The sequence below is a fragment of the Trematomus bernacchii genome, unplaced genomic scaffold (assembly GCF_902827165.1).
Source record: "Trematomus bernacchii unplaced genomic scaffold, fTreBer1.1, whole genome shotgun sequence".
Lineage (NCBI taxonomy): Eukaryota > Metazoa > Chordata > Actinopteri > Perciformes > Nototheniidae > Trematomus > Trematomus bernacchii.
Window position 1 is genome coordinate 685,207 of NW_022987419.1, and position 21,796 is coordinate 707,002.

At 38.5% G+C, this 21,796-nt stretch overlaps 1 protein-coding gene and 1 pseudogene across 1 annotated transcript; one reads left to right on the forward strand and one right to left on the reverse strand.

Moving 5' to 3' along the window:
* The first annotated feature begins 1,215 nt into the window (after positions 1-1,215).
* On the forward strand, positions 1,216-14,610 carry gpc2 (glypican 2). The gene is made up of 11 exons (XM_034139708.1): positions 1,216-1,930; positions 3,643-3,801; positions 4,958-5,092; positions 6,611-6,786; positions 6,904-6,984; positions 7,515-7,680; positions 8,405-8,535; positions 9,603-9,749; positions 10,709-10,845; positions 11,570-11,742; positions 12,133-14,610. The coding sequence occupies exons 1-11, from the start codon at positions 1,537-1,539 to the stop codon at positions 12,405-12,407; spliced, it is 1,974 nt and encodes a 657-aa protein (XP_033995599.1). The 5' UTR covers positions 1,216-1,536; the 3' UTR covers positions 12,408-14,610.
* LOC117490174 lies at positions 14,445-21,186 on the reverse strand (annotated as a pseudogene).
* Between the last annotated feature and the right edge of the window lie 610 nt (positions 21,187-21,796).

Genomic DNA, 21,796 nt, shown 5'->3' on the forward strand with positions numbered 1-21,796 from the left:
ATTGGCCATGGCCAGCGCCTCCTTAGATCTGAAGGTGATTGGTCCCTACAGAAGGTCACTGGATGATCATTGGTCACTCAAAACAAGTAATTCTGCTTAGTAGACGGCAACACACCCGGCGGTAACGTAAATGTGACTATCTCCATGAAATTCAACGGACGTCATTAAAAACTGAATTAATTTGAAAATGATATAATAAAATCAAACTATGTATTTAATTATTGCTAAATAAGTATAATTATACGCATTTACAATATTGGATGTAATTTGGTTTTACACTCTTAAAGGACATTTCTTTTACAAGTTTCTTTATTTACTGTCTATATTCTTGCAGTCTGTCTGCTCTGTGTTTGTCTGTTGTCTGTCTGTTTGTCCAGTTTTTAGGACCCTGAGGTGTGTCTCAGCTGCTCGCCGCCCCTCCACCGCGGGCTCCTCACCCTCTCTCCCCTGTTGGTCCTCCTCTGCACGGTCCATTGTTCTGGGTTTGATAGGCTTAACCACCATGGTCAAACCAGCTGGAGTAACACACAACTTCTGGTACGAACCTTTAAAATAAAATGCCTAATGCCTTTGCCTAAAATTGCTTTTTTTTGTAGAAAAATAAAATACAGACGAAACTTAAAATACTGACAATAGGCTACTAATGAATATTTTAAATTATAATTTCATTTCCCCCCCTGTTGAACTGTAAGACCAAATGTGGACTGGATAGTAGTGCTTTGTTGTGGGCTATATTGTCACCAAGCAACACCTGTGTCAAACTGTTTACCATTAGGAGAAACCATTTCAATACCGTCTATTTACTGCATTTTTTTTAAATTACCATAGGCAAAACACTTTTATTATATGGCTCCTATACAAGAAAATACAAAAAAAAGACCAATTGTTGATATTTTAGAAAGTCTGTAGGAGGACAGTTAACAGAAAGCCAAACAAAAACATTAACTTGGGCTATAGTAACTATACTTGGTTATGGTGAGCCTTATCTTTACACAACTATAGTAGACTGTGGTCGCAATGTCCACCCCTAGCCTCACATTAGATTCTACAAAAATAAAAGTCTATTTGAAAATCATTTTATGATTTTTGAGATTATATGTTGATAATCATTCAATGCAAAATCTATAGAAAATTACATATTAGGAGGCTTTTTTCGGACTGCTCATTTATTTATTATGGCACATATTCTCTTTATTTTTAATTCAATTTCACCAAATGTATATCTGTCATTTTTTTAAAACTCTTTAAACATGTTTATATTCCTTTTAATACATGTAATTTATATAATATACATGTTATGATGATGTTGTTGTATGGCATAAAAAAAAAACCTTGTAAAAAAACATTAAAATAGCTTTTTATTTTGAAAACAGGCCCTTTTCCGGTATCGTGGTGCCAGCCCTGCCCTCTTGACAGAGTGAGCTGGATGAGTCTGAGCGACGGGAGTGCCCCATTCACACACCCTTTACATTTACGTACAACAGAGGATCTCCCAGGAAGGACTGTAAATTAACTGGACACGGTGCATGGAGACATATGTGTGATGTAAAACCCAGCCCGGATGCATCTGTTATTGCACTTATCGGGGAAAACTATGACTCTTTTAAACGACTGAGGATTTGGGATACTGTTTTACTTTTGCGTGCATCCAAACCGCCCATTCATTCATTCATTTTTAAAAGGTGCTGCACCCGTCTGGTTTTATTTAAAGCCGCCCTCCCCTGCTATCTTTTTCTACGTCCTGCGGTGAAGATGGATACCCGCTCTTCTTCCTCCAGGTACCCGCTTCTGGTGCTTCTGTGTGCGGTGTGTTCGCTGTCGGGGAGCCGGAGTCCCGTGGCTTCTGCCGGGAGGAGCTGCGCCGACACCCGGCAGGTGTACGCGGAGAAGGGCTACAGCACCGGGACCGCTCCGGTGACTCAAATCTCCGGTAAGACTGCATCTACCCTGCAGTGGGATGAATAACACACTTTTAGATAAGAGGCTCATGCAGAACCGTCCCATGATCCATAACAAAATAAGTGACTGATTCAAGTTTTGATTCAAATGTAAGGTACATGTCGCAGCAAAATGCCCTTGTTTGTCATGACATGCATACAAACACCATTATGCACATCCAGGTCACTATGAACTCGCTGCTCACCATCACAAATTATTTATCATGGGAACATTATAGCAAAAAACTAGGTTATCTTTAAATAAAATATCTAAAGTCACGATAGAAAAGTAATATCTAAAAGTACAAGGTTGCACACAACTCACTTATATCCACCAGAGACATAATGTGGGAATATCAATGGTGAGGTTTCCTCCAGAGAAACAATACCGCGTGGTTTAAAACAAATTACACCCGCCCCCTCCTCCCCCTGGTGCTGTTTAAATAGGATGATTAAGGGGATGAGCAATTTGCCAACACCGGTGCAACAAAGAACCTCGCCCCTAATTAGTCTTTGCCTACTGGGCCAATGTTAAATCCCTGCATATACCCTTAGGCTCTGTGTACTGGAGATAATCTTATCTGCTAAATTGAACCATATCACGTGGATTAATATATGTGGGTTTTGTATAATTTAAAGTTTTGGTTAGAGGCAGGGATACAGGAAAGATGGGAAGTAAGGGAACATTTGGTTAAATATTGATGTCTGACCAAGTGAGGGATCAAATGTTGGAGAACATGAGTGGCTAAAGATGTGTCTACCTCTTGGAAGTTTAGCCTTGCATTTAAATCAGTGAGAGAATAACATTGTGTGTGTGTTTTACCCTTAGACAGACTTGGAGCTTTCCCTAAATCAATTGTCAAATGTATGAGTAAATTGTAGTTATGCAAAACAGTGGATCTCTGGTGTGTGAGGATTTATTTTGTGGCAATTTATCTGTGTGTGTGTGAGTCAGTGAGACAACTGCAATATTGATTGAGTGTGTGAGTGTGTGTGTGTTATCTCTGCCTGAGTCTTGGCTCCCTGTCCCGTGGGCCAGGGGAGCAGATGGCCGGGAGAGCGAAGGAGGAAGAGAGGCAGTTTAGAAATGGAAATAGAGGGATGAGAGAGGGGCTAATAGTGAGACACACAGAGAGAACAAAAGAGGCAGAAGGGAACATCAGCGAGGGTGGAGTTGGGAGACTTTCCCCTGTATTAACAGCAGCAATATTCATGTTAGATGTTAAATTATACAGACAAAGAATTCAAACCTTTTCCACATTCAGAGCTCTGTTTTTTTTTTTTTTGTCTGTCTGTCTCCCCTGCTTGTCGTTTGCATATCATTACCTCTGACATATCAAAGAGCCAACCTGAGTTGACAAAGAAAGACAGATTGAAGCTGAATAATTCATGCAGGGAAATTAAAATTATCTATCACATCCTTATCTTTGATAGGATTTCCCCTCAGTAACTGAACAGACTGATGATTGGAGGAATTTGGTTTTCCAATAAAAACATCTGCTTTAACCTGATAAAAGACCTACTGATGTTATTGAAAAAAGGGCTTTGTTTTCATTAAAATGTTAATTATGACTTTTTTTTAATAGCAGCTTTTAGACATAAATGCAGCCCAAAGTGCCTTACAGAAACACAACAATAGAATATCTTATGTCTAAGCCAAATTCATTTTCTCCACTTATGTTTTGACCTTCTTCCCTGGCCTTAGGTGAGCACCTGCGGCTCTGTCCTCAAGACTACACCTGCTGCTCCAGTCAGATGGAGGAAACGCTGGCCCTGCAGAGCGAGAGGGATTTCTTAAAAGCCGTCGAGGAGAACAGCCAGTTCCTTTTGACTACTTTTACCCAGAGACACCGCAGGTTTGACGGTGAGAGGCTGACTCAGAAGCAGTTATTCTTTATGGTCATATTATCTGTTTTTAAATGTAGTCTAAGTCTTCTCTCCTCACATCACCCTCCGAGTTAATGGAGTGCAGAGATTAAAAACGTATTAAGGATATTCAACGGCACAGTTCCTCTCAGATGGTTGGATTCTGAGTCTCAAAAATTGACTTTGGAATCTAAAAGCAGCAGTGCATGAATATTGCAAAGTTCCTGCATAGCATGGTTCTTATTCATGTTTATCCGACACACAAGAACAGCTGAAATCAAAGTAACTTCAGAAACATTAGCATTGCACTCTCATAAAGTTGAGGGACTCACAAGAGACAGGATACAAATGATTGAATCATGATTAGTAGCAAAGGTTGGGATATCCTGACAGTTAGTCCCTAGTATGGGTTAAGATCCAGAAAAACTAGATCCTCAATTCCCATAATGCAACACAACTTTGGTTAGATTCTTTTTTGCCTGGTAAATGGTAAATACCCCACTAAAGAAATGTACAGCTCCAGTTTGTAACAAATTGTTATACTTTTTGCGGTAGCCAACCGTAGCGGAGGTAACCCTGATAACATCACTATGACATCAGCAGGTTTTCTTTTCAGATGTTTGAGCGCTGCCTCTGGAGCCACAGAAAACCTCATAAACAAAACCTAACCGTAGCTGAAAACTGAACTTAAACATGTATACAAATTGGTCGAGTTTCCCTGTCAACAAATGGTGGCTGTAGGGAAATCTACCCAGACAGCTTTAGTGGCTGTATTTCAGAGAATTCAGCCCACGTTGTCTCAATCTCTGTATGTATGGCTGCAGGTTAGTTGCAGCCCCAGCACAGAGCTGAATTTACACGTTCTCCTCCTACCTGCGGTGGACTGCTATCACCTTTTTTTCTCTCCTCATCCTTTTATATAATGTACACGGTGAATCATTTAAAGAAGCTGTAGAAGTGGGAGACTACATATGAGTTCTAAATAGAGTACACGTTGTTATTCTCATTTAACAGCGTGCAGGATCTGATGTAACTGTCCCTATGAGCTGTTAATCGTGCGCCCACGTACCTAGAAACCTGGCTAAGATATCGGAAGAGAATAAAATGGATGATAAATGAATATCTAATCTGCTTTTCCTGTCTGTTGTCTGCAGAATTCTTCAGAGAGCTCATCGAGTTGTCAGAGAAGTCGATGAACCAGATGTTTACCAAGACCTACGGACGGCTCTTCACCCAGAACGCACACGTGTTCCAGGAGCTGTTTGTGGAGCTGCGCAGATATTATTCTGGTTAGTTTAGTCAGAGTTGCAACGATAACTGAGTAGACGATTGACAAGGCTGCTTTCAGCCTCTCACAAATGTAGATTTCCTGCTTTTCTGTTTTACATCACGATCTGGATATCTTTGGGTTTAATACTAGTAAAATAAAACATGTTAAGACATCACCTTGGAAACTGGGATGTTTTAAATAGTTTGATCACTTTACCTTAGTTTATTGTTATGTATTGAAATGATCTAATGGTATATGCTAAATAAATCCCAGTGGGTTTGATTTTGCCATATAAAACGGTGAAATCATGGACATCCTGTTGGTCATTCAAGTCCTGACTTATTTGGCATGCCCCTCCATGCTCTCTTATTCTCTCATTCCCAACTTTCAAACTAAACTAAATATTTTCCAAATGAAATGAACACTAGATTTTTGAGTAAGTCAAAAGAAAGCCTGAATTGACAACAAAAAATACCCTTCAAGAGACAATTATTTAGACAAATAACCTTACTCCTACTTCACCACCATACGAATGAATCAATACAGAGAAGTGTTTGGCTGGTCTGGTTAAAATGGTAATCTGGTAAAGAGCTGTGATGATTCTATGTTGCAGTCGCAGTTTAGTCTTGTTTTAGCAGTCAACATCCTTTCCGAGGTAAATCCACAGCCACTTTGATAAAAAGGAAGCATTGCCTTTTGAGGAGAATTGGGATGGCAAGAATAATTGGAGAAAAATTAAAGAGAGAATTGGATTTCCACAGACGACAGTTTCTATTTTTGTTCCGGATCGCTCCGCTTTGGCAGGACAGCGGCTTGCTGGCGAGTCTGTCTGCAGGCTGTTGCTGCTTAGTCAATCTGTCTTTGTCTGCCAAACAACATGTATGGCTTATTTGAGGCCGCATTGTGGACAACACATTGGAGAGTCACATGTCAGTCTGCCAGTTGGCTAATGCACGGAGAATGACAAGCACCCATACACATTTAAGGTCATGAGGAAAACCTGAGCACATCACATATAATGCTAGGGTTGAACAGACAATATTCATTGAAGAAAGGTTTGTCACATCTTCACTTTTATGTAGTCTGTTAAGAAAAATTAGCCAATATACTTTTAGTTTATTTGTTTACAATATGCTGTAGCTGCTTGCACCAACCAGAGTTGTATTACTGAGCACAATATACACTTGTTGAGAAAGAGATACTTTCCCAACATTTGATACGTCCTAAACATTTGAAGGACTGGAGCTTGGACCACTTAATGTGGTTAGCCCTGATAGTTCATTTCAGCTAAGCCTTTTCCAAAACATTGAAGTTTACTTGGCTATCTTTATAACCATCAAAGTTCTCCAAACACGAGTACAGTGTGTGTAGTCAACATTTACACTGTATAACAAAAGTCGGGTGCATTTTGCTGAATGTTGTATGTATTTTCTGTAGGGTTTAATTCAGTGTGTATGGAGCTTCAGATGAAAATCCCAATTTAAAGCTCTGGAACAGCATACATCAACTCTGCTGACGGGTGTTTTTGTGCACACAGGGGGCAGTGTCAGCCTGTCAGAGGTGCTCTCAGACTTCTGGTCCAGGCTGGTGGAGCGGGTCTTTTCTCTGGTCAACCCCCAGTATCAGTTCAGTGAGGACTACCTGGAGTGTGTCAGTAAACACGCCGAACAGCTGCAGCCGTTTGGGGATGTGCCCCGCAGACTACGCGTACAAGTATGTGATAAAACACGTTAAGAAGGCTTTCATACTGCAGAACTGCATTCACAGTTATGCAGATTTACTATGATCAAATGACTTACATTATTGTGCTCTCTTTCCTTTTGAAATCAGGTGATGAGGGCTTTTATCGCAGCCCGAGCTTTATCTCAGGGCTTGGCTACTGGTCGGGATATTGTTAACAAAGCAACAAAGGTGAGTTGTTATTGCACGGTTATTGTCTAATCTGCAAAACAAAGTTTGAGAGAACCTCACCACCAAGAATCCTAAAAGCTGGAAGTTACAGTTTGTTTGTCCGGGTCAAATTTATGAAGTTGTGTAATAAAGATTTCAAATGACAAATCAAAGCCAAAAGCAGATGTATGTAACCAACAGCATGCAAGCGCTATATTCATTAAAAGTTGGACTCCAATAGATTAGAAAATGTATCTAGTGATGCAACTTAAAACTGTTTTCCTCTGTAGTTGTATGTGTCAATTTTATTTGACACAACATTTTATTTTTATAAGATGCCAGGAAGTTCTGAAAAGTGTGATGGGTTAGAATGCCAACAAGTAGTGAGAGGAGAAGTAAAAACTAAGATGATTAAGAATAAATGAAGGGCCCTATGAATAATTCCCTATCCGAGACAACTAGTGGCAGAACATTATACATTGTGTCTTTAATAATGTTAATGTTATTCTTCTTGTCCTAACCCTCTGACCCTCTGCTTTGTGTGTTTTTAGTTGACAGCAGAATCAGAGTGTGTGCGTGGTCTGATGCGTCAGTGGTACTGCCCTCTGTGTCGGGGCATGCCCTCAGTGAGACCCTGCCACTCCCTGTGCCTTAACGTGATGAAGGGCTGCTTAGCCAATCAGGGCGACCTGGAAACCGAATGGAACAATTTCATAGGTGGGTGGTAGGGAAAACAACAAAAACTCGAAGTAGCTTTAGGGTCAGGTGCATGACCCATTGAGACAAATCATTCATATGTCAAAGAGCAACAATACCTTCAGTTTTAATTAAATAAGGTCGTAAAGGAAAAAAACTGCTCTGCTCCAGATGAAATTTTAAAAGCCTTTTCAATTATTAGAATTATTCAATTGTGCATAGCTAAAAGGAGACACCTCTTATTGCCCTCTGTCACTCATTTAATTTCACTTCCTTTCTCCCCATAATGAATTCCTCATCCATTAATCATTCATGCTTCTCTGCTCCTTCACAATTGATCTGTCTTCCTATGTTTCCCTTCCCCTTTCATCAAACCCTTCCCCTTTCCCCCCTATTCATGTGCAGTGCTTCCTCTCACCTTTCATCACTCAATCCATGTGCACTGCAGCCGGACCCATTTCACCCCATGTACCCTTTTTATCCATCCATTATTCTTCACACTTCTCTTCATATTATGTTGGCTTGCTTCCCAATCTTCCAATCCTGTAATCTCATACACAGATGAAAATCTTTGAAGTTGGTTCAACATGAGTTTCAAGACACAGGAAACCGGCTTGATGTTTATCAGGGTTACGAATAGGCTCATCAACCAAGTTCTTTCTTTGTATTTAACCCCAGACAATCAGAACTTAAGTGAATATAGTAAAACGTTATTACCTTTGTATTTCCCTCTGTCCTCTATCAGACGCTCTGTACCAGGTTTCAGAGAAGCTGGAGGGCCCGTTCAACATGGAGCTTGCCGCCGACTCCATCTCTGTGAAAGTGTCGGAGGCCATCATGCACATGCAGGAAAACAGCGTCACCATATCCACTAAGGCAAGGAAGAGAGCCCAATGCCAACCGTAATCCTACAAATAGGGAATTCAATGGATGTATTTCTTTTAAATGGTTTCCGATTTTGCAGACTAGCTTTTCTTTTAGTATTTATCAAACCTTTGTAAGTGCATAAATATCATTATTTACCTGCTTTAAAAATAAATCTGAATTTTTCTAATGTGACAGCATGCAGTAAACCTGACAGGAATTATTCACAGGGAGCATGACAGCCTCATAGTATGATTAAAACATGGCAGACATCCCAGCAGCTTATCCACCAGAGAGACACCCACATCTCGTTACAACCAGAAAATCCTGGTTTGTCTTAGCGGTGCTTCAGGAGAGGCAGCTCTTTCCTTTACAGCTCAGCTTTGTGTGATGCTGCCTTGAAGTAATTTGGCGTAGTTCTAGAGGTCATGGACGACTTTGTCTGTTTACCTGCTGCACCTTCGGGCGTAAAATAGAGCGGTTAAGATTTCATTGGAATTCTCGCCAAAATCGCAATACTAACTGGTCCAAATTTCATGAAGCTCAATATTTTTTAAAAGCGAAATAAAGTTTTTAAATAAAATGGAATTAGGTTATTCTGTGAACACACGATAATGATGCAACAATTATCCTTAACGCCACTATAGAGAGTCATGCTGCAATTATAATACAAAATAATTGCAGGTAGATGCAGACATTTGTTTCTTGATCACTTTCACATGTTTTTGGCAGGTTATTTTTACACTTTTCTTAGAGATTTTGAAAGTAAAAAAATGACCGTAAATCAGAAGAGAGAGATAGAGTGCCATGCAACAAAGGACGCCTTAACTCCTAAAACATGGGATGCCGCAAAGTATCGCCAAATAAAGTAGAAGGTGAAAAGGATGCAGGTTGAAGGATAGTCAATGCAATAAAAGAGTTATTTAATTATATCCTGACCTATAGACTGGAGACAATATGTTCAAGATTATCCCAGAGATTCCTCAAAGCCTGTTGTGATGATGATGGAATATTACAATTGTTATAATACTTTTTATACAGCGGTTTCAACTGTTTTGATTTGTTGTTGTTTACCTCAGGTGTTTCAAGGTTGTGGAAGCCCCCGTCCAGCTCCAGGACGGTCCAAACGCTCCCCTAAAGAGTCAGGGGGAAACAGGAGGCCCTTCCGCACCTACACCCCAGAGGAGAAACCCACCACTGCTGCAGGCACCAACCTGGACCGACTGGTGAGAAACAAGCATACTGTAGCTACTCATTCAGTCAGATGTGTTTACTATACTGAAATTGAGACACCTTTTAAAACTGCATGAAGGGCTCTTTTGGTTAGCACAACACGCTACAAAGAAAAAACGTTAATCTCTTTGTGGCAAAAAGGGCTTATTAAATATCCAGCAAACAAAGTAACATAAGTATTCATTTGAAATTTGGTACCTGGCCTGTTTGCCAATGTAAGACAAGCATCAGTGTGTCGTTTTTATCTTTTTTTTAGGTCTGATAGACAAAAAATGATGGAATTATTATTGTCTCTTTAGCCGCTAAATGCATAAATAATAACAGCAGTCATTCAAAACATTTTAGTTGCATGCAAGAAAACCAAAACAATGAGCTAAAAGAAGAAACAACTGCATGGATCAGATTAAATCACTAGGAGCGACTCTGTTCACAATATTGCGGTTCTAGAGACTCAAAAATGTTTTGTGCAGGCCATATTTTTGTGTTGAGTGTGATTTCAGTACATGATTTTGAAACTGTAATAAAGACAAAAAGGCAACATGTTTGCACTGAGCATGAGTCAGGGTTCAGACATAGCAACTGAGGAGGAAGAAAAGAGGACAAACTGGTGATATAGCCAGGTGCGAAAAACTAATAATAAAGAGTGCAGCGGTCAGAGGCCAGACAGTACTCCTGTGACTGCCGAGTGGTATTGAAAGATAGAAGTGCAAGAAAATAATTGAAACCAAGAGCAGAGGAGGGAGAAGGAGGAAGATAGGCATTCATATCTATTTATAAAACATAAAAAGAGATGTGGTCTGAGAAGTAACCCTGAAGCAGTGTCAAGTCAGTTTATGACTTTGAGCAGCGTCAGCACCGAAGCCTCAATATGTTTCCTCCGGCCAGCCATACCAAACAAGGATACTTTTGACCAGGTCTTAGTCATAACCGATTTCTTTCCGCCTCCGTTCAGGTTACCGAGCTGAAGGAAAGACTGCGGCCTATGCGTGGCTTCTGGGTGTCCCTCCCACACACCATCTGTAACGATGAGAGGATAGCTGCCGACGTCACCAATGAGGACCGCTGCTGGAACGGGCAGACCCGGGGGAGGTGAGCGAGATGAGAGTGGAGGGTGGGGTTTGGTGTAGGAGGAGGAGGAGTGAGTGATGGTGCAGAGGTGGAACGGATGCAACAGATAGAATTTTGTTAATTTAATTTTACATGCTCTCTGTGTGGGGCTGGTTTATTTTATGTTCAAAGAGACAGCCTAATACAGACATGTATTTCACATCACACAAAAAAAAAAAGTGGAATAGCTTGTCCTGTTTATATTGAAAAATCAAAAGACAGTCCAAAAGAAAAGGGACATGGCTTCGAACAAGAGTAACTAGTTAGCAGATCTGTAAGGCTGTTGTTAAACACAGCAGGTAAAGGTATAACATGTAACAATTTACTGTGATATATCATTTGTGACTTGATGCTGACTGAAGTTCACATCAAGGCCAGCTGTGTCATTAAAAACATGGAATTTTGTAAAGTTACACATGGCAGTTTTTAAATAAGTCTGGGTCACATTGCTGCAATTTAATAAAAAAAGAGTGGGTTGCTCCCCCTCGGGAACAAAGCCAGTTATTGTAGTGAACATAGTAATTGTAAAAATACACAATGTTCACATGTGGTGTTATGCTCATTAATTTTGTGTTACAGACTGTTTCCTATCAACACAAACTGTGTGAAATCGCACAGCATTGCTTTAAAAAGATCTGTGCTTGTGTGCATTCATGATGTCTGAGTTTTGGTCCATGAACCTGTGTGTGTGTGTGTGTGTACTCAGGTACCTGCCGGATGTGATGGGCGACGGGCTGGCCAGCCAGATCAATAACCCCGAGGTGGAAGTGGACATTTCTCGGCCGGATGTGAGGACCAGGCAGCTGATCATGGAGCTGAGGGTCGTGACCAACAAACTGAAAAACGCTCAGACCGGACAGGACATGGACTTCATGGACAGTCAGTGTTCAAATATCTGTATAACCTAAAGGAGTATTAAGTGATGCATTGCCTGTATGCAGTGGTGAAATGCAACTAGATAGATTTACTAGAGTATTTGTTCTTTATTTGAATCTTTTCCTTTGACAGCTATTTTTCAGGGAAATATGTTGAACTTTTTATTTTATTGCAATGATCTGACCTATAAAGGGTCAAATATTGAATTACAGGCAAACATATGAAAATGTAAGTATATTTTGTAATATAATAACTATCCAACACTGAAGGGCAATTGGTCAATTACAAAAAGGAACTTGTTTAACAAAACAAAGGTCAATTTAGGTTATGAAAACTTTTTTCCAAAACAAGCGATACAACTTATAGCCTTAATTCTCTTTTTCCTTGTTCCAGGTGAGGAGGGCAGTGGCTCAGGAGGTGGAGATGAGGGGGAAAGGTACAATGATGATTGGCCCGGCCATGGGCCTTACTCTCCGCCCTACAACAAACCCCCTCGCAGCCCCGCTTCAAACCCTGCAAAGCCACCTCGGGTCCGTGAAAGAAACGGATCCAAATGGAACAAAAACAACGGCCAAGGTCGGATCAAATCAGCAACAAGCAAGCTGTCTTTCTCCCCGGTTCCTTTGTTGTTGCCTTTCATGGTCACTGTTGCCCCCATGTGGAGATAGCTGGTGAATACAGTCTGTAGGTGGAGGTTTAATGTCACACTGGAGTCTAAAGCACATTATGAAGAAAGAAGTCATTCCATTTTGTAAAACCAGCAGGAAAACATAGACACAATCAGGCTAATTTAGCAATAATTAAAAACCTTTAAACAGCACATCATAAATAGATTAAAGTGAATATCATTCCTACTGCCCAAGCTAAAAAATAGGTATTACAAGGCATTGATTCATATGAACAATACGTTAGAAGTACTGCCATTTTCTTTTGTCATTCGTTTGACCTATTGGAGTGTTGATGCTGAATGTATTGCTGGAGCATATACGTCTGAGGGAAACAAAAAGTACAAAAGCAGGAATTTAATTGGCTCATGTTCTCATCGTTTGGTGGTCTTTTAGATGGAGATAATCACCATGTTATTTCAGTTAGCAGGCTTGTGGTTTATTGCTGCTTTCTCATGAAATTAAGTTAATTAGTTTAATCGATCTTGGTTTCAGTGCGGTGGTGGTTCATTTTAATCTTGTGGAAGTAGTAGGATTTAATTTACTTACTTAATTAAACCTCCGTATTTTGGCTTGGAGATTAAAAAAGAAAGTCAATAGTGTGACTCTTGAAACCAAACAACATTTATTTTGAATGTACCGAAAAGCTCAAATTCCTTTGGGGTTACTTGTGACAACAAGGGGTTAACTAATGTAATATATTGATGTTTTTAATTTATTTGTAATATAATATTTAATTGTTCTTATTGTTATGATTTTGGAAAGGGTTGAGTGTTGTTATCTTTTTTTTTAAAGTGTCAGCCTTTTTACTCTGTGGTATGAAAAAGGATAAAACAAGTTGTATTTATTGATCATTTCCGTAAACCAACCATTATGAAATATTGTTATTGAACCAATAACAACCAAACACTTAATTAGCCTATTATACAATATTTGGTCAAAAGACCATTGATTATTTTCAGCCAGAGATTAAGGAGAAGTGTGTGTGAATGTGTGTGTGTGTTTGTAGGATGGTTTTATATTGTCTGTTGTATGTTCTGGTTTCACTGTTCAGGGGTCATGTTGAGAAGATGTTGGGATGTTTTTTAATGCTGTGCTTTTTTACCCTTTTTTCTTAAAAGCAACAAAATATGATGAAAACAGTGAGCTAGTGTAAACTTGGACCAAATGTTGACAGAAAGACAAATGCTGTCAAGCGTGCCTATTAATTATCATGCGCTGAATGTTGTTTGATGAAGATGAAATCAAAGAATAATCAAGGAGGGAAACATGGACAGTGCGCAGACTAGATCAAATTAAAAGATTTTTGACATACTCTAGTTTTAATGAGTTAGATGAGAAGAGGATAAATGGCCCTCATTTTTGTATGGTGACGCTGCAGCCAGTTAGCTTAGCATACACATTGTTACCGCACGCAACACCCACCAAACTGCAAATTCACGTTTTGATACCTAGGTTTTTATATAAGTTAACCAAACAACATGTTTGAGCCTGAGAGGTGTTTGTTTACCCTTGAAAATAATTATTATATTTGCTATCTCGCCTTTTTTTATGTTTTTATGCTAAGCTAACTAGCTGCTTGCACCATTTCCAACTTTTATCAAGAAAGCAACTTTTTTCAAAATGGTTAACCACTTCTTTAAAGATATTGAAATCCTGATAGGATTACAAAAAATGGCAGAAATAAGGATGGGGGATATTAAAAGAATGTAGGCTATAGATAATGTGAAAAGAAACGTTTCTGTTGAATGAGGAAATTCACAAATGTCCTGTTGAAAAAGAGGAGGGTTTAATTCTCATATTTGGCTAAGAACATTCACATTTTACTCCTAATCACTAGCAATCTAATTGTTACGTTTAATGTGAAATGTAAGGAATGAAACCCTTCAAAGTCTGTTTGACCTTATACACAACTTCACTACAAACACAGTATTATGTGGCACAACTACAAATGAAAACACAGTATTTCACAAGCAACAGTATTGTAATCGATTGTACTTTGATCATCAGTCAAAAAAGGATGTGGCTGCAATATTTCCCTTGAATTTCAGGTAAATTGTTCTTTATTACGACCACTCATCCATCCCAACCACTGGCACATTCCTTCATGGTGAAAGTAAAGCACAACTTTTTTCATGTTGTAACAGTTTTTTGGTATCGAACAAGTGATATTTTCTGATCCATTAAAAATATCCTCAAGAAAAGAGTGTTATTTTCTCTTATCTCATTAAGAAAGCAGCAAAACATGAAACAAATGTTAAAGAAAGGTTCTGCATCAAAAATATATCACAACAAATCATGTACGTAATTAGATGTTATGGGTTGGATACTCTTAACATCAAGTGTTCATGGTTATTTGTGTCTCATAGCACTGAAGCTTCAGGCTTTAAGGGGAGCGGTCTCTGTGTTTGGGTCTTTTTCATGCGAGGGCTTCTTGCTGTGAGCGAGGCAGCTCATGTGTCCACGCTGACAAAAACAGATAATATAGGAGAGTCAAAACAACATTCACAGACCACATTTTACTCAGGCACTATATGAAAAAGGTATAGAGTGAATACAATCATAAAGCATGAGTGACAAATCACTTAATGCAACATATTAAACCTCAATGTAAATAATAGCAGGCATTTCATGTATTTCACAACTTTTTGGATTTAGATTATTCACATTATAGAATATCAACTATTCTAGATTAAATGCAATTTAATATCTCCCAAAGGTAAACATACTCCAGTTACTATAAACTTTGAAGAAATTTAAGTAAGTACTTACTTTAAACTTTGAAGAAATGTAAGTACTTTTAGACAGTTTAGTGTTTAATTTAAGACTGGTGTATCATTCCTTTGATGTTTTTAGACAGTGCATTGAAACATCTTAATCGTAGACAGTAAATATTTAGCATGGAGGCAGAAATAATAAAATCATTATTGAACAGTGAGCTTATTTAAGAAGACAATCATTTACATTTCTTGGATAACATACATGCAACTAACTCAATGAAGAACAATGAAGATAATAATGCATATTATCTTCATTGTTCTTCATTGAGTTAGTTCACCAAAGCTAAAAAAAAAAACTATTATACATTTGATTTTGATTACCTTCCATAATAAGAAGTCAAGAACTGCCAACAACAGGAGAAATGCAATGACCGTCAAGAAGATTATCCAACAGGCAACTTTGGTTAAAGGTTTTCTCTCGATGAACACTAAGTTTAACCTGTGGATATAGAGATTTTACCGTGTTCACACATTTGTCATGTTTAGTTCCATGTTGTGATTGTACTGCAAAATCAAAAATGTTTTTCCAAGCCCAAAACTATAATATCTCCAACATATATAGGTAATTCAAAGAACATTTTGGTGTTACCTTTGTCCCAGGTGTCTCTGTTTTAAATCCAATATTCTCTGGAGAGTTTGTCAAACTGAGAGAAGCATCCACAACAATGTTCAGGTAGTTCCAAGAGCTGTAATCCTAAATGGGACAGTCAAAAAAGATGAGTAATGATGATAGGGCTGCAAACATGCATCAAAGAGTCCTAACGTAAATCAGCTTTACAGAAATAAATCACCTCTGTAAATGTGGTGTTCCACAAGCGTGAATTCAGGACAATCACTGCAGTACTGTCCAAACCCAGCAGAGGGCAGCGTAGCTCCACACACTTCAGTCCATCAGAGCAGGTCTGAAAGGCAAAAAACAAAGCTTACATTGGACAACTAAAGTAGAATACATTTAGTCACAGCATTGTCTTTCTTTAATATAAATGTTGTGGAAACTCAATTAACATAATTCACCATAATCTGTGGCTAAACTCAAGCTTTCTTATGTTTATTTTTCTGTTGTATTTCATTCACAGTAACAGTTGGACATTGTCAGTGTGTTACTATGGTAAAGTAGAATGTTAAGAGTAACTTAGCAACGGTTGGCTCTGTTTTATTTTTTGCTGCATTAATAGATCTCTATTTTCTCATTACTTCACAATGTATTCGATTGTTTATTTAGCAGGGGAAATGAACAATACATATAATGAACCAAATATAGGCCTACAAAATGCAAACTGTCATCTGTAGTTCCCTGGCAGAGGTCACTAAGCGCAGGTAAGAGAGATCAAAGATCAGTCAATCAAAACCGTATACTCTGTGTAAAAACAGACACAGTGAATAAAACATAGTAAACAAATTATATTCATCCTGAAACAAACAGCAAAAAAATAAATAATCCCAAAATATATATAACAATAATGATAACAATGATTTCTTACCAAGGTTTTGTATTTCCTCTTTTTTGAAAGAAATGATAATCCATCAATAGAGAGAGCTTCAAGTTCAGCTTCACGTCTTTTGCTTGAGGGCTCATGCAAACCCTTCATACCAAACATCATCAGGATAGAGATGTTTATTATTACAGCTGTTGCTTGGATTTGGAACAATAAAACAAAAGAAGTTGGAGTTGTTTATTACCTTTATATGTTTAAGTGGATTGATTTCGCTCCCAGGTGAGCAGGGGACAGACTGCACACATTTACTGCTGATCTGAGTGAGGTACAGAAGCCACTTTCCCACTGAGTTCTCCTTCGGCCAGTATATGTTTAAAGATGCATTGGCAAAAGATTTCAGTGGTCTGCCTAAGTTTGTTATCTGGTGGAAAAACAAGACACAAGAACCATTACCTTTGACCTTTTAGTGTCTAACTAACAGTAAGATAACTATTAAATTATGGTTCACCTAAGATTCATATTGAACTGAAGCTCCAATATCGTCTATTGATTTTATGGCGCTTTCACCCAGCAAGTATTTACCAAGTGACACTTGAGAAGGTCTGGCTAGTCTGAAAAACAATGATACACCACGATGTTATGTTATTTGATTATTCAAAAGCATATAAAAACACCTGACCAACGGTTTTTGCAAATAGCTTTAAAAAAAATCTATTTGTATATTTTAACTGTTGTTCTCCACTTAGCATGATCATAAAAATTGATGGGTAATTTACATTTGTGTTGAAATGATAACACGTATATATGAAACTATAAAATATTTGTGAAATAACTCAATTTAAAATACATTTAAAAAAGCAACTCTACATACCCATATACTTGCAGCTCTAGTTCAAGTTGCAGGGTGACATTCACATCTTTTGTACTCAAAGAGATGCCAGATGTGCCACACACACACACACACACACACACACACACACACACACACACACACACACACACACACACACACACACACACACACACACACACACACACACACACACACAATGTGGTTTCAAATCATCGTGCTAACTACTGATCTTAGTTTTCACAGCTTGCAGTCGACATAAAAAAAAAGTTTCTTCCAGAGAAATATACTTATTTCTTACAGGGTTCAACGTAAAGACTGATATCAGCCTCAGGTGCGTACTGCTAATATGAAGCTACAGTCAGCAGATTAGCTTAGCACAATGACTAGAAACAGGGGGAAACAGCTATCTCCACTCAGGGAAGTACAGGACTCTAAATCTAGTCATGAAAGGGGGGATATCTTAAGTTTCTTATGATGACCTGGATTAAATGTTGGGCTACACAACTTTTTTTTCAAGCAGGACTAATCCCTAAACAGGTCTGCAAGCTGCCATAATAACTGGATATTAATAGAGCAAAGTTTTCCTCCACAAATTAAGAGAGAAATTAAAAACATTGTTATGGCTAAAAGTATATAATAAAAAACTGTAATATGGCACACACTGGCTGTTAATGCCTGTGGTGAAAACTCACATCATGCAAAATGCGTGTTGCTGGATTGAAGCTCCCAGAGGGCCAAACATTGTCGTTCTGTATCCTCTGGGGGATATGAATGTTGTCGGCAAAGATTCCATTGCAATCTACCCTTTAGATTTGAATATAATTTGACTGTAAAAAAAATGGTTGCTCTTCATAGCAGTTCACTTAGGAACATTTGTTCACTGAGGACTGTAATACCACAACAAGTCTGTTCAAGTCTTTGAACAATGCCCATGTATTTAAACTATATTGACCTCTTTAGACCTTGCATAAAGCAAATCAGGCATTTGTATAGAAATCTAAAGTAAACCTACCCCTCACCATTGAGATCCACCACTCGTCGTCGCCAAAAGAGGAAGCCAGGCCCGGACCGGAGAGCACTAACTCCACAGACAGATTCCTCTCTGCCACAGGGTCTGCCTTCAGAAATGCCACCTGGCCGCTGTATCCTCCTCTGGGCGCTCCCGACACGATGGTCAGCTCGCCCTGACTGAGGAGGGCCATCCCAGAGTCAGTGGAGAATCCTGGAGGACAGAATAGGAGGCTGTTTATGGAGAAGTTATACAAAAAAAGGGAATAAAGATAGACATCAAGGTACCTCTTTATTTATACTCACACCTGAAAATCTATCTAAATAATTTCATTTAAGGTTCTATGAAACTAAGCCAAATTAAATTAAACAAACTGATTTAGTTCAGACGAGAGACTGACCCAGGGAGCTGTTTTTCTGAAGAGGAATCAGTGCTCGGTTAAATTGCTCAACATCTCCAGTCTCACGAGTATCTGCAGCGTTGATGTCCAGGTTGTCCATTCGCACAATTCCTTTCAACAGCAAGAAAATACAAAATAATAAAACATTTAAGAGCTATTATGTCAAAATGTTTTAATATATATTGGGAATTAGGATTTAAGTGGAGGTTTAAGCAAGGTTTAGAGGACCAAAACAATCAAAGAAAATTAAAGCTTTAATGTTACAATTGCTTGGATAAAGCAATTGCATTTATTGATGATATCAAATCTGATTAAATATAGCTTCAGGTTAAAAACCTCTGACAAATGCTCTAATTACTCCTGGTGGTAAATAACTAGAGCACTCAGAAGTTTAAGGTAATTTCTAAGCCTTTAAAAAAAATCAATGAATATATTTGTTGCCCATTTTTTAAGAAACAACATCTTCATCCAGTGCTTGGATTGCCAGCCACAGGAAAGCTGGGGAAGATGGTGAGTATTAAGAGATGTGCAAAAATGATGCCATTTTATGAGGACCAGCATCCATCCTATTGGGTTTCATGTTGAAAAGTGCATTGAATAATAATTGTGTTTCTATTTCTTGGGATGCAATAAATGATTAAAGAATTAAGTTCATTTCCACTCAGTCTGGCGTACATGCTCGTTCATTTTGGCGAATGAAACAAGAGCTGGAAGTTTTCTTTTTACCTTTCCACTGATACGCTCCTGGTGCCCAAAATATCAGAGATGTGTTGTCTTTTGCAAAAGATGCTCCATGACCCTGTTGGCAGTATGCAAACCAATCATGATCCTTCTGTCGTCTGCTCAGGTGTTCATAATCACAAACGACCCTTCTCCACGTCCTGTCCTCCTTCCCGACCTGCAGGTCTTCTCCCAAGAGGTAACACCGTCAGCACGTTAGGAACATATTCCATGAGGGCTCCATTGCTTGTACCGATGAGCACAAGTCTAACAAGGGAAAGATGAAAAAATGACTGTTTGATTTTTTTATTTCATTATATCAACATGAGGTGTTTAGCTTACCATTACATTGTTACCAGGACCCTGGCTCGTCACTCTCACTCCCATCCACTGGTTGTTTATGCCTTTACTGTGAAGGAACTCTGGAAAGCTTTGTGAAGCACCTTGAGATGACGTTGTTTTTAAAGTGTGCTATATAAATCAAATGTATTATTATTATTATTATTATTATTATAAAACACAAACAAGTTAAGCTCACTGTGCAGCCACAGTTATAGTATAAGTATTTTAGGTTGAAGTTTACTCAGATCTTTTGGTTACAAATCAAAGACAATTCCTGCATATACAGTAAAGTCCTCCTTGATTAAAATGTCCTGAATTATCAAAAGTAAAAGTACTTGTTCTGCAGAAACATGGCTCCTGTGACTGATATTCTGTTAGAAATGACTTTAGGTTGCTGATACTAATGCAACAATGTATAAGCAGCAAACTGCTCTGTGTGTGTAGTGTAGCATATTAAATATGATGGTTCGTAGTATGATTAATGGCATATAACAAGAAAACAAAAGCAAAATAGCTGGGAATCAAATCTCTATTTATTTTGTGGACATTTCTCTAACATTTGATTTTATTGGATCAAATAATTTGATTTCTTTCAGCGTCAACATTTTAATAGTACACCTTATTTATAGACTTTTTTTCATGGTACATAAAGACACTTTACAATGTTTTTATTGTAAAATGTTCCTCTGAAAAGTAACCAGCTTCAAGTACAATATTAACATCTGAAATATAGTGTATAAGTATGAATATGCATGTACAGACTAAGTTAAGTTTAGTTCAAAATTGTACCTATTGTAATTGATTACATCACATAAAAATACAAAAGATTACAGATTAAACAGGAAAACAAACCTGTATTATTAAACTCAATGGGCTGGCAGAGCTCGGATGTTGTAGAAAGATCACACTGGTAAACGACACCTGTAACATTCACGTTTGGATCGTGGCGCTCCGACCAGCAATCTGGAGAAAAGTACTGTAACTGGTTAGACACAGATGCACAATTGTAATTTAATTAATTAAACCTTATCAAAAGCTTTACATTTCACTCACAGGTTCTTTTTTCCCTGGGTTCAGCTGCTGGTGGAAGGCAACAGAGAATCCAAACAGGCTTCCTGGATCTCCACTTCTCTGCAGCACACTCTGGGTGTCCAGATTAACAGCTCCAACACTAAAAGTCTGAAGGAGCCAGAAAGTCCACAGATGAGACACCATGTGACAGTGCTTTGCCATGATATTGATTAAAATGTGTTAGCTTCCCTTTCTCATGCAGTGGCCGTGCTCTGTGTGAGTGACATTTAACCCTCATGGAAAAGGGATTGGCCGCAGAAGGTGCTAACTGGCTCACTGTAGACACACTGACAGGGTGTGCTGGGAATACATTTATCTTTAGTCACAAAGCTGCACTGTTCAGCTTTATGAGTTGATAACATTAACCAACTTATGCTATGATGAAAGCAAACGTGAGACACACCCTCTGAACAATCTCTGCTGGCAGAGAGCTGAGAGTCAATCAAGCTTTGAAATAATTATATAAAAAAAGGAAATTAGGTAATTTGTGGCTTTCCCTGGCTCTGCAAAATGAGTGTCAATATGTACAAGAAACGTTTCATTTACTCTGACAAGCTTTCCTGAGATATATGGGAACTCATGGCCTTTTGTTCAGAGACACTCTGCTACTTCTTCACACTGACAACGACCTTGTTAAAGCTTGTTTCTCCCATTCAGCATCAGATAATGTATTCATACCTGTGGAGGTTAACACTGTCACTTTCTCTATCTAGCTCAAAGGTTTCCACCTACCACTCCGTCAAAAATACATGATGCAAGTGTTGTTTTCATTCAGGAGCTG